Source organism: Microtus pennsylvanicus, chromosome 9 (genome assembly GCF_037038515.1).
Source record: "Microtus pennsylvanicus isolate mMicPen1 chromosome 9, mMicPen1.hap1, whole genome shotgun sequence".
Taxonomy (NCBI): domain Eukaryota; kingdom Metazoa; phylum Chordata; class Mammalia; order Rodentia; family Cricetidae; genus Microtus; species Microtus pennsylvanicus.
The window spans coordinates 109136149-109154033 of NC_134587.1; the positions used below are offsets into that span (position 1 = coordinate 109136149).

Below are 17885 nucleotides of genomic sequence, written 5' to 3' on the forward strand. Positions count from 1 at the left end.
GATCTCCCATGCTCTTGGGTAGGTAGAACTAACATAGTAATAATGGCAATCTTAACAAAAGCAATCTACAGATTCAATGCAATGTCCATCAAAATCCCAGCAAAATTTTTCACAGACCTCAAAAGAATGGTACTCAACTTTATATGGAAAAGCAAAAATGAACCAGAATAGCCAAAACAATCCTGTACAATAAAAGAACTTCCTAAATATAACCCCCGCAGCACAGGCACTGAGAGAAACAATTAATAAATGGGACCTCCTGAAATAATAGCTCTGTAAAGCAAAGGACATGGTCAACAAGACAAAATGACAGCCTACAGAATGGGAAAAGATCTTCACCAACCCCACATCAGACAGAGGTCTGATCTCCAAAATATACAAAGAACTCAAGAAATTGGACACAGGGTTGGTGAGATGGCTCAGAGGTTAAGAGCACTGATTGCTCTTCCTGACGTCCTGAGTTCAATTCCCAGCAACCACATGGTGGCTCACAACCATCTGTAATGAGATCTGGTGCCCTCTTCTGGCCTGCAGGCATACATGCAAACAGAACACTGTATACATAATAAATAAAAAAAATGAAAAAAAAGAAATTGGACACCAAAAGAACACATAATCCAATTAAAAAAAAATGGAATACAGACCTAAACAGAGAACTCTCAACAGAGGAATCTAAAATGGCTGAAAGACACTTAAGGAAATGTTCAACATCCTTAGTCTTCAAAGAAATGCAAATCAAAACAACTCTGAGATTACATCTGAAAGAATGGCCAAGATCAGAAACACTGATGACAACTTATGCTGGAGAGGTTGTGGGAAAAGGGAACACATCTGCATTGCTGGTGGGAGTGCAAGCTGGTACAGCCCCTTTGGATGTCAGTGTAGTGATTTCTCAGAAAATTAGGAAACAACCTTCCTCAAGACCCAGTAATACCACTTTTGGGTATATATCCAAAGGATGCTCAATCGTGCCACAAGGACACATGCTCAACTATGTTCAGAGCAGCTTTGTTTGTCATAGCCAGAACCAGGAAACAACTTAAATGCCCCTCAACCGAAGAATGGATAAGGAAAATGTGGTACATTTACACAATGGAATATTATACAGCAGAAAAAAATGGCATCTTGAATATTGCAGGCAAATGGATGGAGCTAGAAAATATTATTTTGAGTGAGGTAACCCAGACCCAGAAAGACAACTGTCACATGTACTTACTCAAAAGTGGTTTATAAACAAAGCAAAGAAAACCAGCCTACAAATCACAATCCCAGAGAACCTAGACAACAATGAGGTCCCTAAGAGAGACATACATGGATTTAATCTACATGAGAAGTAGAAAAAGACAAGATCTCCTGAGTAAACTGGGAGCGTGAGGACCTTGGAAGAGGGTTGAAAGGGAGGGGAGAGACAAGGAGGGGAGCAGAGAAAAATGAAGAGCTCAATAAAAAAAAAATTAAAAATATATAAAAAGAAATGTTTTAAGCAATGTTTTTGCAGTTTAAATCAGATAAAGAGAGGTTGTGCAGATGGCTCAGCATCTTCTAGAGGACCCAAGTTCAGTTCTGAGAACCCTCATCGAGGTTCACAACTAACTCTAGCTCCAGGGACCTACACATTTTTCTGGCCTTCACTAGCTGTGCAATATACTTCTCCCAACACAAACACACACAATTACAAATCAAAAACAGCCGGGCGGTGGTGGCAGACACCCATAATCCCAACACTTGGGAGGCAGAAGCAGAGGATCTCTGAATTCAAGGACAGCCTGGTCTACAGAGCAAATTCCAGGATAGCTACAGTTGCACAGAAAAACCCTGTCTTGAAAAAAACAAAGAGTGTGCAGCTATGTGGTCTACAGGACACCCAGGAACCCAAGCACCGTGCCCAGCTTCTGGGCTCTAGAGTGCTCCGGGGACCCTTTCTGTATCAGCCCCACCTCAGCAGGTCTCAGAGAATCCCCAGGTGCCTGTCTTCTTTCCCCTCACCCCAGGGATTGACTAGTATGAACCACTGTCCCCTTGGGCAACCTGTTCACCCTCATCACAGAGCTAACACTGGTTCTGAACATTGTGGACCTTTCCAGACCCCTTCTGTGCTGTTCCTGTCTGCTCTAAGACAGCTGTTGAAAACACAGATATTTACGCTATGATTCCCAGTAGCAAAATTACAGTTATAAGTAAAAACAAAAATAATTTTATGGTTGGGGTCACCACAGCATACAGCATTACTAAGGCTGAGAACCAGCTGCCTAGAGGAAAGACAACAGGCTTACCCAGTGGCGATCCTAGTCCGCTCTCTAGACCCCATTGGGACACACAGCTGCCTTGCCAGCTGTACACAGGGCTGAGCTCAGATGGACTGTGGCACACATCATAGATACCAGTGCTGTTTATCACAGGATCACCAGGTGGCAGTTTCTGTCCCCTCAGAGGCTGTAGCTTCAATGGGTTAGGACCATTCCATGAAGGAGTAGGGCACACAGACAAACGCATGCAGGCCGGGAGAGGCCAGGAGGAGCAGACTGCTGTGGGGACAGTGAGACGGCAGGAGACGGACCCCCTCACAGGTGTGTCCCACGTCAGGGCCTTCAACAGGGAGCATGCTCCTATGGGAGCCCAGATCGATGAGTGGGGCAGGAACACACTAAGGGCACATGTCTGAGGTCCCACCTCCCCCTCACACACCAAGGCACAAAGGTGGCGAAAGAAATGGCCGACACGACTTTTGTGGAAGGAGCCCTTGGCGCACTGGCCAAGGACATGGGACTGTGGCGGTTGTTCTTGGTTGTTAGCTTGACTACATCCGGAATTAACTAAAGCCTAAGTGGCTGGGTATACCTGTAAGGAATGTTTTCTTGACTGAATCATTTCAACTGGAAAAACCCAACCTAGATCTGGATCTTCCGAAGTGGGAAGAGCCACCTTCAATCTGCGCCACTCCCTCTGCTGGCAGCCTATGTAAATGACAGGGACGAAGGGACACTTGGCTTTGCCTGCTTGCTCTGGCTCTCACAAGCCAGTCCATTCCTTCACTATCATTAGGGCCTGCTTCTTCAGGACTGCAGTATATACCGGAGACCAGCTGAGACACCCAGCCTCATGCACTGAACAACTTTTCCCTTAGCCGACTACCATTGCTGGAGTAGCTGGGCCACAGCCTGTGAGCCACTCTAATAATCCCCTTATATATCTGTGTATGTATGTGTATGTATGTATTGTTATGTACACACACACAATACACACACACATATACATACAATATATATATATATCCATCAATTCTGATTCTCTAGAGAACCCTGACTAACTCAGGGGTGAAGCTGTCATTCCTGGCTGTGTCCCCCCAGGGAGCCACAGGCCAGCAACTGTGGGCTATGTGGGGCAGCTGACGCACGCCATATACCTGGTTACCAGTTACAGCCAAAGGTGAGATGAACAAACCTGCAGAGCCTGGGTAGCTGGAGGGAGAAGTAGGAACACTCAAATGGTCCAGTCTGCCTGGGTTGTAGCCCCAAAGCCACACCCGTGAGGGGCCTGTGGCCAGGAAGACCTCTTCCCATTTAGACAGCACTTAGCCCAGAGCACTAAGTAACAGGAAATCCACTACAGTCATCTCACTGCATACACTGACCAGATCAGTGACAAGGCAGCAACTTTAAATAAAAAGATATGAGGTCAGGACTGGGGCACAGGCTGGCCACACCAGCTGCTCAGGAGGCTGAGGCAGGAGGATACTGAGTATAAGATCAATTCTGGGTAATATAGCTAGATGATGTCTCAAAACGTAAAAAGCAGGGGCTGGAGAGATGGCTTGGCGTTAAGAGCACTGGGGAGGACCTGGTTCAGATCCAACACCCACATGGCAGCTCTCAACTACCAGGGCCAGGGCACACAAAGCTCTCTTCTACCTCAGCAGGCAATGGGCATACAGACAAAACATGCAATAAAAAAATTAGGGAAAAAAATAAAAAGATGTGGGATATTTGTACAATGTGTGAAGATATATTGCTGTGATTGGTTTAATAAAGAGCTAAATGGCCAATAGCTAGGCAAGAGTAAGTATAGGAGGGACTTCTGGGCAGGAAGAGAGGAAGTAGGAAATAAGCATAAGAGACACACAGGATGGGACAGAGGTAAAGCCATGTGGTATAATGTAAAATATGGGTTAATTTAAGTTTTAAGAGCCAGTTATCAACAAGCCTGAGCTAAAGGTCAAGCCTTCATGATTAATAATAAGTCTGTGTCATTATTTGGGAGTTGGCAGTGGGACAGAGCAAGACTCATTACATATGACCCTCAACCTCCACGTATGTATTTCCACATAGGAATTGAAAAATCGTTTTGTTTATTTTTGGCTTTTTGAGACAGGGTTTCTCTGTGTAGCCTGCCTCTGCCTCCCTAGTGCTTGGATTAAAGGCATGCGTCACTGGGCTAGAGAGATGGCTCAAATGTTAAGTGCACTTGCTGCTCTTCCAGAGGACCTGAGTTCAATTTCCAGTACCTACATGGTGGCTCACAACCATGTGTAATGAGATCTGGTGTTCTCTTCTGGCCTGTAGGCATACGTGCAGGCAGAATACTATATACCTAATAATAAATAAAAACAAAACAACAACAAAAAAGGTATGTAATACCACCGCCTGGCAGGGCCTGAGAAATCTTTTTTTTTAATTTGATTTTTATTGAGCTCTACATTTTTCTCTGCTCCCCTCCCCCTTCAACCCTCTCCCAAGGTCCCCACGCTCCCAATTTACTCAGGAGATCTTGTCTTTTTCTACTTTCTGCTTCCCATGTAGATTAGATCTATGTGAGTCTCTCTTAGTGTCCATATTGTTGTCTAAATTCTCTGGGATTGTGATTTGTGGGCTGGTTTTCTTTGCTTTATGTTTAAGAACCACCTATTAGTGAGTACATGTGACAATTGTCTTTCTGGGTCTGGGTTACCTCACTCAAAATAATGTTTTCTAGTTCCATCCATTTGCCTGCAAAGTTCAAGTTGTCATTATTTTTCTCTGCTGTGTAGTATTCCATTGTGTAAATGTACCACACTTTCCTTATCCATTCTTCGACTGAGGGGCATTTAGGTTGTTTCCTGGTTCTGGCTATGACAAACAAAGCTGCTCTGAACATAGTTGAGCACATGCCCTTGAGGCACGATTGAGCATCCTTTGGATATATACCCAAAAGTGGTATTACAGGGTCTTGAGGAAGGTTGTTTCCTAATTTTCTGAGAAATCACCACACTGGCATCCAAAGGGGTTATACCAGCTTGCATTCCCACCAGCAATGCAGATGTGTTCCCTTTTCCCACAACCTCTCCAGCATAAGTTGTCATCAGTGTTTTTGATTTTGGCCATTCTTACAGGTGTTAAGATAGAATCACAGAATTGTTTTGATTTGCAGAGAAATCTTAAAAACAATAACAACAACAAAAATCGGACAGACTTCCACTGCAGCTCACAGAGGCGCTAAGTAGAAACAGCACGGACTCAGCAAATTCCCCAAGCTCGTAAATGTTGCCTCTGGCTGGTGCTCTCAGACTGAGCAGTACAGAGCCAGAGCAGACACAAGCAGCAGGACTAAGGCTGGGCTCACACGGTCAGAGATAGGCTACAAGGGTGCAGTAAAGTGACTAAGAAAATCTCTAAATAGGTACATTAAAAAATGGGAACTCAAGAAACTAGACAACAAAATACAAATAATCAAATTTAAAAATGGGGTAAAGAGCTAAACAGAATTCTCAACAGAAGACTCTCAAGGGCCAAAAGACTCAATATCCTTAATCATCAGGGAAATGCAAATCAAAGCGATTCTGAAATATCATCTAACACATGTCAGAATGGTTAATATCAAAAACACTGAGGATAGTTTATGCTGGAGAGGATATAGAGTAAGGGGAACACTCCAGCATTGCTGTTGGGAGTGCAAACTTGTACAGCCACTTTGGAAATCAGTATAGTGATTTCTCAGAAAATTGGGAATCAATCTACCTCAAGACCCAGCAATACCACTATGGGCATATAACCAAAGGATGCTAAATCAAACCACAAGCACACTTGCTCAACAATGTTCATAGCAGCATTATTCATAATAGCCAGAAACTGGAAACAACCTAGATGCCCCTCAACTGAAGAATGAATAAGGAAAATGCAGCACATTTACACAATGGAGTACTACTCAGCTGCAAAAAACAATGACATCATAAAATTTGTATGCAAATGGTGGAACAAAAAAAAATCTTGAGTGAGGTAACTCGGACCCACTCATAGTGGATAGAAGACGTAAAGTAAAGCAAAGGGCAACCAGACTACAGTCCACAGCTCCAGAGAATTGGGGGGGGGGGGGGAGGGAGAAGAGAAGGACAGGGAGGAAGAAATATATAGCTCATTAAAAACAAAAAAAAAATGTTCAGCCGGGCGGTGGTGGTGCAGCCTTTAATCCCAGCACTCGGGAGGCAGAGGCAGGCAGATCTCTGTGAGTTAGAGACCAGCCTGGTCTACAAGAGCTAGTTCCAGGACAGGAACCAAAACCACAGAGAAACCCTGTCTCGAAAAAACCAAAAAAATATATAAAAATAAAATGTTTTTTGGAGGGTATAGACAGTCATAGAAAAGATAGGCGGTGTTGGCACATGCCTTTTTTATTCCCGGCACTTGGAGGCAGAGGCAGATGGATCTCTAAGTTTGAGGTGAGCCTGGCCTACAGAGTGAGTTACCAGACAGCTAGGACTGTCAGAGAAATCCTGTTTCATAAAAACAAAACAAAAGGAAAAGATAGAATAGTTTAAAAACAATAAAGTCTTTAAGAGAGAACAAAGTAAAGAGAATAAGCCATGTGAAGATGGGAACACAGGTGTCTGGATCCCCTATGGTGTTTTGTTGATGCTGAATTTTTAAATGATAATGAATAAATCATCAAGTGCTGAGAGACACTGGATTATGAAAACTGCTAAATGAAACTAACCTATATATTTTGAGAATGTCTTTTAACTTCAGAATGAAAGTCAGAAAATATGTGGCAGTGGGGAAGAGGTTTTGCCTTTGTCTCCAGAGGAAACGGAAAGTTATGGTTCTCTTCACTTGATTGGGGGACCTCCTGAAAATCTTGGCTACACACATGAGAAAAGAAACCAAGAAAGACTGCAGGACAGATGATGTATATGCGGATCCCTCTACTATGGGAGTAGCTCTGAGACTGGGTGAGACATAGTAAATCTGTTGAGTCCACGGCATGGGTAGAAATTTGGTTATACAGTCAAGAGACCTTTTATCTGCTCAAATATAAAATGAAAAAATCAACTTTAACTGATGTGTGCACACTGCATATCCCATATTTATGTTAATGCAGATATAAACGTTACCTTTAACCGACGTGTGCACACTGCACATCCCATACTTGTGTTAATGCTGATATACACATTACCTTTAAAATTCTGAGTGTTTTCGGAACAAGAACAAGACATCAATAAAGACAAAAAAAAATAAACAAAAAACAAAAAAACAAAACACAGGTGATCCAGTCTCTCAAAATGCCTCTGTTTGCAGATTCCTCCAAATTCTGCATCCAGAACAACTTCAAAGCTGCTAGGCGAGACGGTCCAGAATCACACACTACTCCAGCCAGGACTTCAGATAAGTCCTGCATATTCCCATCACACACAGACTGAACAAATGATACAGCTAGCTTCCCCAGCCTTGACCATTATCTCAGTTTTCTCTAGTTCCCTAAAGATGCCTTCATTCTCAGACAATAGGAAGCAGTCTAGAAAATACAATACCCACATTCCCTAGAGGTGGAATGGGTGATTTTTGGTCATTCAATGTATTATGGATGTTTTCATTGGTTCAGGGCATTTTATTCAAGCTATTACTGGTCAAGGCAAGGGAAAAAAACTAAGCAAGAAAGGTTAGAAAAAAGGGAAATACAGGAATGATAGGATAAAAGGGTAGATTACTGAATCTACTTTAAACTAAAAAGCAACTACTAACCTCAAATATTTTATATTATCATGAACTTTTGCATACTGATACAAATTTAAAGTTATTTTCATTATAATGTATTATATGTTTCTATTCTTGGTTAAGGTATTGTACCTATGCAGCTCATTTAACAATGTAATGCAAATTTTTAGTCCTTGAAAATTATTATTACAAAGTATTAAAGATAATTAAGAAATACAGGTTAGTAGTTAGTCACAATCAAACTTGTGGCCATGTTAAGTATGTTTTCAAGGTCAAACAGAAATATATTTAAGATAGACAAATAGTCTTCAAGCATTTCAGAGACCCACAGAATATGGCATTTAAAATGTTTTAATAACAAGGCTTTTCAAGATAGTAAGACATATCTGCTCCTGGTGGCATCAATCTACTACAAAAAAGAATGATGGGGCTGGAGAGATGGCTCAGTGGTTAAGAGCACTGGCTGCTCTTCCAGAGGACATGAGTTCAATTCCCAGCAACCACATGGTGGCTCACAACCATCTGTAGTGAGATCAGGCTCCCTACTCTGGCATGCGGGCATACATGGAGGCAGAATGTTGTATATATATGATAAATAAATCTTTAAAAAAAAAAAGAATGATGGAAATAGAAGAACCTCCATATGGAGTCTGCTTTTATTGTGACAAAGCTAGCTGTTCTAATAAATAATGGCAGCCTGAAGTCGTCCTGGTCAGCCTTACAGACCAGGCATTGGTGACACTCACCTTTAATCCCAGTAGCCACACTAGTTTGCCATAGAAACCGGGTGGTGCAAGTCTTTAATCCTAGCCCTAGAGGATTATAAACCAGGAGGAGACAGCTCTCAGACATAGTCTCATTTTGAGATTCCTGGAGGCAGGATTGCCATTTCAGACTGAGGTAGAGGTAAGAGCCAGTAGCTGGCTGCTTTGCTTTTCTGATCTTCAGGTTGAACCCCAATTTCTGTCTCTGGGTTTTTATTAATTGTGCTATAGTTAGTCACTGGGCAAGAAACTGTCCTTGTCTTTAACTGCTAACAGTATGCAGTCCATACTGAACAAGCAGGACATAAAAGTTCTGACTGCAGAACTTTGTCAAGACAGGGTAGGACAGTCCTTCAAAATACCTGCTTCATGGAAATGTCTGTCAGATATTCTAGGCCTGTAGGTCCAAGATGGATGCCCCATCATTGGAGAAGAACTTTGGGTGACTGTCCAGGCAGCCAGATATCTCTGTTGTTTCTTATATTAGAAAGTTGTTTGTGCAACACTTCCTGTTTACTCAGATAATATTGTATCCTTTTCAAATCCTTGATGGGGCTCAAGACTAGATCGTTGTAATTACAATTTTCCTTGTTACCAAATTCAGAAAAGGAGTTTATATTAGAGATGTAAACTTTATAAGGTTCAGAAACATAAAAGCTTAAGTCGTTTATCTAAGGTATTTTTATGATGGTAATACACGTTATGATAGAGAATGGTTTGAAACTCTGGACTAAGACAGGAAAGAAATACAGTGCTTTCTCCACATTTTGCCAACTACTGTGAATGGAATTCTTATCTGATAATTGTTCTTATTGTATATACTTTTACTATGTCAGAGTTCAAATCTTCCCTTTTTACTTAAGACAAAAAGGGGAAATGTTGTGGGATATTTTATGCTGTGTTAAGATATATTTCTGTGGTTGGTTTAATAAAGAACTGAATGGTCAAGAGCTAGGCAGGAGGTATAGGCGGAACTTGGGGGCAGGGGGAGAGGAAGTAGGACATTAATCTAGGTGCAAGAAAGACACAAAGAATGGGACAGAGGTAAAAGCCATGTAGTAGAAGGTAGATCAATACAACATGGGTTAGTTATACTATTGTTGACAACAAGTCCAAGAACTAAAGGCCAAGCCTTCACAATTAATAAGTCTCTGGGTTGCTATTTGGGAGCAGGCTGGTGGGACAGAGAAAGAGGCCATGGTGGCTGAATAAGAACAGTGCCACAGGCTCATATATTTGAATGCTTAGTCACCAGGGAGTGGAGCTGTTTGAAAGGATTAGGAGGATTAGGGGGTGTGGCTTTGTTGGAGAAAGTGTGTCACGGGGGTGAGGAGTGTAAGCTGTGAGGTTTCAAAAGCCCATACCAAACTCAGAGCCTCTCTCTCTCTCTCCATATGGATCAGGAAGTAGAACTCTCAGCCACTTCTCCAGCACCGTGCCTCCCTGTGTGCCACCATGCTCTTGACTATGAGGATAATGGACTCAGCTTCTCAAACTATACGCCAGTCCCCAGTTAAATGCATTCTAAGAGCTGCCTGGGCCATGAGTCACCTCATTGCAAAAGGACAGTAAGCACAACAGAGGCCTGATGATGTAGCTAAGCCGTGAAACACTTGCCTGGGCTGGCAAGGAGGTGGCCCTGGGCTCCCTCCCCAGAACTGCAAGTTGGTTGGGGGTGGAAGAATTTCCATGGAAGCATTCCTATCTAAAACACCACACACTCATGAGAGGGCATCCCAAGGATCACTGTGAGATGGTCACCCTGTTCTCACACATGGTCTTCCCTGAACCAGTTTGGGGCCACCCTCTTCCACAGCCCATGTGTGTGTCAGGACAGGAAACACTCACTCCTTGGCTTCCTTCAAACCGGATGGATGGTCTCAGGGACACAGAATCCTACAAGAGAACAAAAGGGAAAGCTTCAATGGATATAAAATCCACATCCTTCCAGCCACACAGGGCCAGAGCACAAAGCGCATTCAGAGACCCAAAGGGTTTTGAAGGGTCAGTAGGAGTTCCAACTGCCAGAGACAAAGTCACAGAAGCAGAGCCTTGAGACATGGGCAGCCAGCAACAGGTCAGGAGCCTTGGTGCTGTCCAAGGCCGACTCCCTGGGAGAGGAGAACAGGCGGAGCTTAGCGCACTGTGGCCTTTGTGGAGCAGATCACAGTTACAGGATCCTGCTGTGGGGTGAGGACACCCGGCAAGCCCTTCAGAGCCATGTCTGGGTAGTGGCTCCTACAGGAAACCTGCACTGAATGGCTTCAGCCCAGAGCAGAATGACCCCAGTCTCCATTCTGCTCCAGAGCCCACTGGGTCCAGGCCACCTTCTCTCAGGGATGCTGTTGTCTGCGGGCTCCTGCCCCCTCCATTTCTCCCCTAGGCAAGGAGATGATGCATAGCTGCAGTGCCAATAACTCCACTACAGGGCAGGCCTGGGGGCCGAGGGGGCACTGCACACTGGGCCAGAGCCAGAACCAGAGCTACCAGCTGGCATGGCAGGAGCAGCCAGTCAAGGGCAGGTGGGGCGGGGAGAGGTGGCCGGTGGTCCTAAAATAGCATACAATTATCCTTCAGGGTGGAGGCAGTGAGGGTCCCTTTGTCTGCAGAACCCCATGCCTTGGGCCCTCTTTGCTCTCCAGAGATGACCCACAGGGCCAGTCGCTCACAACCATGTCAGCTGCTCAGCCATGTCACACAACACCCAGCATGCATGAGGGCGCTGTGCTGAAGACACAGGTGAGGATCCCTGCAGAGGGGTCATGGCCACACCACAACCAATCTCCTACCCAGTGGTGGCATGTCCTCAGGGCCAATGACAGGTGCTGAGAAGACAAAGCCAGTCTGACAACCCACACCCTCTCCCAGGACAGAACCACACCCACACGCTGTATAGGGTGGTAGGGTTCTTTGATCTTGTGTGATGCTGGGCACACCAGTGCACACCTGCCACTGAGTCAACCTCGGCACCACCGCACACTTTGGTGTGCCACACCAAGGACAGTGGGAGAACTTACAGCCAAAGCTCACACTTTTGAGGTTTAAGGGCCAACTGGTGAAGCCACCCAAAAGCAGAATGTGACCTGGATGTGACCTCGGCTCCCATGGCCACATGCTGTGTGAGTGAGTCCCAGCTTACAGGAGAATGAGGTAGAGCCTAGAGTCATCTTTGGCTATATAGGAAGTTTAAGGCCAGCCTGGGCTATGTGATATCCTGATTGAAAAAAAAATATCAAAAAATAAAATCCCTCACCAGTCACTGTATGGGAGCCGCCTTTGTGCAATGCACTGCTTGCCTGTGTAGATGTCTCTTTGGATTAGGGATCCATAGAGCAAGGGGAAGTGCCACTCATTATCCTCCCACTTTTTTTTTTTCAGGATTTGTACACATGCTTGGACTGTCACTGGGGCCGTATCTTACCATAAACGGAAAGACAGGTTAAAGGAAGCCTCTGAAAGACACAAGAGCCACTCAGAGCAAAGGTCAGGTGGCCTTGTGGCACTGGGCCCAGGAGGAGGAACAGCAGGTACAGCCTGGCCCACATCCACCCCAAGGGCCAAGTTCTCTAGAGGTCAGTGCAGAAGCAGAACACAGGGATCTACTAAAGGACAAGACAGAAAAAAAAAACACATCCTCCATGACATGCATGGAGTCGTAGGTGATAGCATAAGGGGCCAGCTCTGAGAGTGGCCTTATGGCCATGCAGACACTCCCCTTGATCTGTAAACTTCCTGGCTGCTCATTCTCCTACAGCTGTCTTGGAGTAGCCCAGGAGCTCAGCCTTCCTCAGACCTGGGAAGGCTGACCTCAAGTGGCTGTTCCCATGTGACCTGGCTGTTTTCATAAACCTGGGCTCCCAGCCATACAGACTGGGCTTTCATGTCAACAAGGAGTATTCACTACTCAGACCCATCATTTGACTGCAGCTCCCACAGGGTTAGACAGGCATGGATGGAACAAGGTACGCCATGGTGGTGCACCATCAGTGAGGAAGGCTGAGGCAGGATGGTGAGTCCCAGATCAGCCTGGGTGGCAGGGCAAAACCTTGCCTCAAAAGCCAACAGCCTCTGGGCAAAGTGCCACAACCCACACCTGTCATGAGGTCACAGTGACCCACAGGGAAAAAGCAGGTTAATAAAGCCAAATCAGGAGGGGTGCTGCTGTTGTTCCACAACAAACCGAGGACCACAGCTGTTCACAGTGGCCTTGGCCCATTTGTCTGGCAGCTGAAGGCCCACTGGGTGAGTCAGTATCAGAAGACAGGTGACCAGGCTGAGCTACCCTGCTAGTGCCTGTCACTAGCCCAGCAGGTGGTCTTGTGTAGAAACCTAGGGGCCAGGCTGGAGTCCACTGTCCTGGACAGTGCAGCCAGGCCACGTGAAGGACAGCAGGTGCCTCACATCAAAGCTAAGAACAGGCTCAAAAGCCTTAAGAGGCCTGAGGAGTTAGGTTTCTCCAAGGGTGTCCTGTGTTTATAACCACCCACTCCTACTGTTGTTCTTTTGCCGAACTACAGTTCCCAGCGTTCTCCTGGATACGGACATTTCCCAGAAGCCTTTGCATTCCCCGTTAAAAGCGAAGGTCTTTACGAGTTCCTCTTCCCTCTTCCGTTTTCCTAGTGTATCGGCACACCTTCACCTGCCTGTTGCCCCTCCCCCATTAAAGTGCACCCACGTGGGACCGCCGCGTGTCTGTGTCTTTTCCTTGCGTAACCGTCTTCGCCTTCTACCTTGCAGCCAGAAATTAATTAACAACACCTACCACATTCCATCAACCCTCCTGGTCCTGAGGGGGACAACCTGGATTCTGTAGAAGCTCCGCCCCCTGGGCTGCTTTCAGTCAGAAGGGACAAAGCTCTCTGGGATTCAGGCTGCTGAGTACCTAGGCAGCTCCAGCACCAATCCTATCCCAATATGGGCAGTGAGTGACGGTTGCTAGCTGGTGGCAAGAGAAGGCCATGCCTGTTTCCCATGGATCGGCATGCAGAAGTTATGTTCCAGAAGTAGCCAATGTTGTACCTCCTGTTAGCATCCAGACTTGATAGTGTAGGAGTCACCAAGTGGTGCTGGTCTGGAAGGTCACGGAGAACAGACAAGGCTCAACAGATGCTGTGTAGCAGGACAGGAGTCCCAGAAGAGAGCCCAGGAGAGTTTGTTGGTGATAGTGCAGCCCAGTTGCAGCAGAGACTCCAGCACTGTGGAGATGACAGTACCATGGGAAGACCACCAAGGTCAGCAGCAGTGGGGAGTGGAGCCACAGGGCAGAGCCAGAGAAGTGACCCAAGACCCTTGGAGGAGCCCAGACACTAGATCCTTAGTTGTTGTTGCTGTTGTTACTTTTTGTTGTTGTTGTTGTTTTTCAAAGACAAGGTTGCTCTGTAGCCCTGGCTGTTCCTGGAACTCACTCTCTAAACCAGGCTGGTTTCGAACTCACAAAGCCAACCTCTGCCTCCAGAGTGCCGGGATTAAAGGTGTGTGCTGCCGCCTGGCCAGATACTGAGTTATTTATACAGTAGGAGTTTGCTTTGACTTTGATTTAATTGTGGCTGTGTCCAGGTTCTTCCCTCCTGAAGTAAGACTTTATTTCTGATTTTACAAAAGCCCACAGTTGAGGGACTTTGAATTTTAAAAGAATTTAGATTTTTAAACGCAGACTGTCTATTTTAAGAGACTGAACTTTTTAAAGATGTGGGACTTTTAAAAATTGAGCGTTTATGTTGTAATGTTTACATTAACATGTGAACTTGGGGAAAGGTTATGACTGAACAGTAATGTGTTTGGATGTGTCAAGCTGACAAAGGTCAAGTGCTGGCTAGTTTTATGTCTATTTGACACAAGCTGGGGTCATCTGAAGAGGGAGCCTCAACTGAGAAAATGTCCCATGAGACTGGACTTTAGAAAAACCCATAGGGCATTTTCTTAATTAGTGATTGGTTTGGGAAGGCCCAGCCCATGGAGGTCCTGGGTTCTATGAGAAAGCAGGCTGAGCAAGCCATGGGGAGCAAGTTAAGCAGCATAGCCTTTGCATCAGCTCCGCCTCCAGGAGTGACAGTGACTGCAAGTGCAGGGACCTGCCCCGCTGCAGTCCAGGGTTGCTGCCTTCAAAGTCCCATAGTTTGTGGTACCACCTCCACAGCAAGAAATAAAGTCCCATGGGCCAGGTGATAGCAGGTGTGACACTTCCTGAGATCTTAGCAACTTCTAGACTGGCTCCCAGTGCATGTGGGAGGTCACTAGTGGTCTAAAGGCCCTGGTGGGTGCTGGAGAAGCTATGTGGCTAAGGAGTCACTATCCCTAGGGTTGGTTGGAGGAGACACCCTCCCTGGTCCTATCGGGTTAACACGCTTGACTATGTGCTGTGGGCAATGGTCATATTCTTTGGGGACAGAGGACACAGCTGTGAGCCAGAGGATTGGCATGGCAACTGTATTTGGCTGATAGCACCAGCAGGGTCCACACCGAGAAGAGGCTGAGAGCTAGTTGACTTCAGATCCTATAGGCAGTGGCAAGAGTGCCCCGGGCACTGGGCCTGGAATGCCCAAAGCACTGACCCATTCCTGGACAGGGGATGGTAGTGGGAATAGGTGAGGCTGGTTCCAAGATACCCTTACCCCACCCCCATGCTCCACGCCTGTACCCCAAAGGCAAACATCAGGACACAGGGCCTGGAATCCTCTCCATCTCTAGAGAACAGCTAGGGTGAGGCAACAGGAAATGTTTGTGCATGCCCTAAGGCAGGGGACAGTTTACAGAGTGTGGCTGAGGCTCAACTGACCACTGAGAGCTGGGGGTGGGGAGAAGGTACTAACACTCAGCACCTGGGAAGGTCCAGAGGGAAGCTAGCTAGCGTCCTGACCCACCTTGGGAATTTTAGGGGAAGAAAGACTGTGACCCTTTCACCGAGCAAAGGACAGAGTGTTAGTGTCCAGGTTTCCTGGTGGCTGCCACAGGAAAGTCATTGTGGATCATAGACAAGACCCTGATTCACAAATAAGGGAGGAGGGTGAAGGGGAAGGACAGACCAAGGGGCTGGAGTTCAACTGGTAGAGGACACACCTAGCAGGCATGAGGCCCTGGACTCCATCCTCAGCACCCCAGAAACTACTTATGGTGGCACATGCCTGGAATCCCAGCATTTGAGAGGCGGAGGCAAGAGATCAATCAGGTCATCCTTGCCTATGCAGCAAGTTAGAAGACCGGATATGTGACGGATGGGTCATATCTAGAGCCGGACAAGGCTGGGTAAGGGTGGCAGAGCATGCTGTGCCCTTTCCTGGAGCCAGGAGCTTCACAGCTTTTAAGTCAACCCTGCCGAGCACTGTCCCCGCACCCACCCACATCCTACTCCATCCAGGACAGAAGACCAGGGAAAGGAGGGTGTGGATCCCTTCTAGCAGTCTTCGGGGCACCGGGCCACAGGCTGTCCTCTCAGAGGGAAGGCTGAAGGGGCTGAGCTCTAGCCAGAGACCTCCCCTTTCCAGTAAAGCCCAGCCTGTTGGGCAATGCTGCTAAGGAATTCTCCTTTGGTTTCCTAGCAGGATGAGTGTAGTCGCCAAGGCTGTGGACCCTGGTGGAAACTGTGCCTCTGTGTGAATGACTAGAGCTTGGGAGCCAGGCCCACAGCTGTGGCGCTGTCACCTGAGCAGGCAAACTGCTAAGCCTGATGCGCTTAGTGACCTCACTCTCGGTAGGTACGTTTGTCTAACTCAAGGAGGGACCCAGCAAGCTCACAGCAGAACATCTTGAGGAAGACTCTTTGTTCTTTATTTCTAAACAGGGTTTCCCTGTGTAGCCCTAGCTGTCCTACCTGCCTCTTCGAGCAAGATTCTTAAGGCTGTAACCACCACCCTCCTGCAGCCTCCTAGAAAAGCTCAAGCACTATGGCTACCCAGAGCCCAGTCCTGATGTCAAGCCTCCTCAAAGTCTTTTTCTGTCCCTGTGAATATGTCTTTTCTGAAGTGTCCATGGAGTCACACAGTGCATGCGATCTGTGGTTGTGTAACAAATCCTCTGATCTGGGAGCTCTAACACCAAAACCTGTCCTGTCCTGGTCAGTGTCACTGGGTTGAAGCAGAGGCAGTCCCTTCTAGCATCCTTCCTTTCTGCCACTCTCTACACGGACACTAGATTCCCCCCCCCCTTTTTTTGAGACAGTATTTTTCTGTGTACTCTGGCTGTCCTGGACCTCAGAGATCCGCCTGCTTCTGCCTCTGGGTGCTGGGATTAAAGTGTGTACCACCACTGCCCAGCTGGAATTTCTTTTTCTTGTAAGCAGTCTCACACATTTCTGGCCTGCCTCAATTTACAATGTAGCTTGGAATGACTCAGAACTGTTGGTCTTCTGCCCCTGTGCCTGAGTATGTGGTGCTGCAGTCTGTAGCTCTGTAAGGCTTTGCTGACCTGGAACTCACTACCTACACCAGGGCAGCCTCTAGCGTTCATCAGTCCTCCTGCTCCTGTGTCTAGAGTGCCAAGAACACCCTAGTTTTTCTTTTTTTCCTTTTTTCGTTTTGTTTTTTCAAGACAGGGTATCTCTGTGTAGTCCTGGCTGTCCTGGAACTTGCTCTGTAGACCAGAGAAATCTGCCCGCCTTTGCCTCCTGAGAGCTGGGATTAAAGGCGTGCACCACCACACCCAGCTCTCCTTTTTTGTTTTTAAAGTCAAGAATTTTGCTATTTAATCATGGTGGGCCCAATCCCTTGATCCTCCTGCATCAGCTCCCACTTGCCTGGATGACAGTGTGTCCACCACCTTCAGTCATCTTTACATATATTACACACAAAACCCAGGGGCAGCACCAAGCTTAAGTGCTGGGCCTGCTGCCCCGGTGAGTCTGGGGCCTATGCTCTGGCTCTAGGCGCCGTTACCCCATGTGGGTGGCTCCTGCTCTGGATGTCCTAACTTTCTTGTTTATTTTTTTTCCTTGTTTCATTTTTATTTTTTTTATTTTTTGGTTTTTCGAGACAGGGTTTCTCTGTGGCTTTGGAGCCTGTCCTGGAACTAGCTCTGTAGACCAGGCTGGTCTCGAACTCACAGAGATCCGCCTGCCTCTGCCTCCCGAGTGCTGGGATTAAAGGCGTGCGCCACCATCGCCCAGCCTTGTTTCATTTTAAAGGGTCTCAAACTCCTGATTCATTTGCCTCTACCTCCCTGAGATGAC

At 46.5% G+C, this 17885-nt stretch overlaps 1 protein-coding gene across 2 annotated transcripts in view; it reads right to left on the reverse strand.

Annotated features, from left to right (window-relative positions):
• Window positions 1-17885, reverse strand: part of Ell (elongation factor for RNA polymerase II) — a 55632-nt gene that overhangs the window by 14714 nt on the left and 23033 nt on the right. For both annotated transcript variants that reach the window (XM_075987201.1, XM_075987200.1), the window contains exon 2: window positions 10574-10621. In XM_075987201.1, the coding sequence (XP_075843316.1) occupies window positions 10574-10621 (48 nt within the window). The remainder of the gene's footprint in view (window positions 1-10573; window positions 10622-17885) is intronic.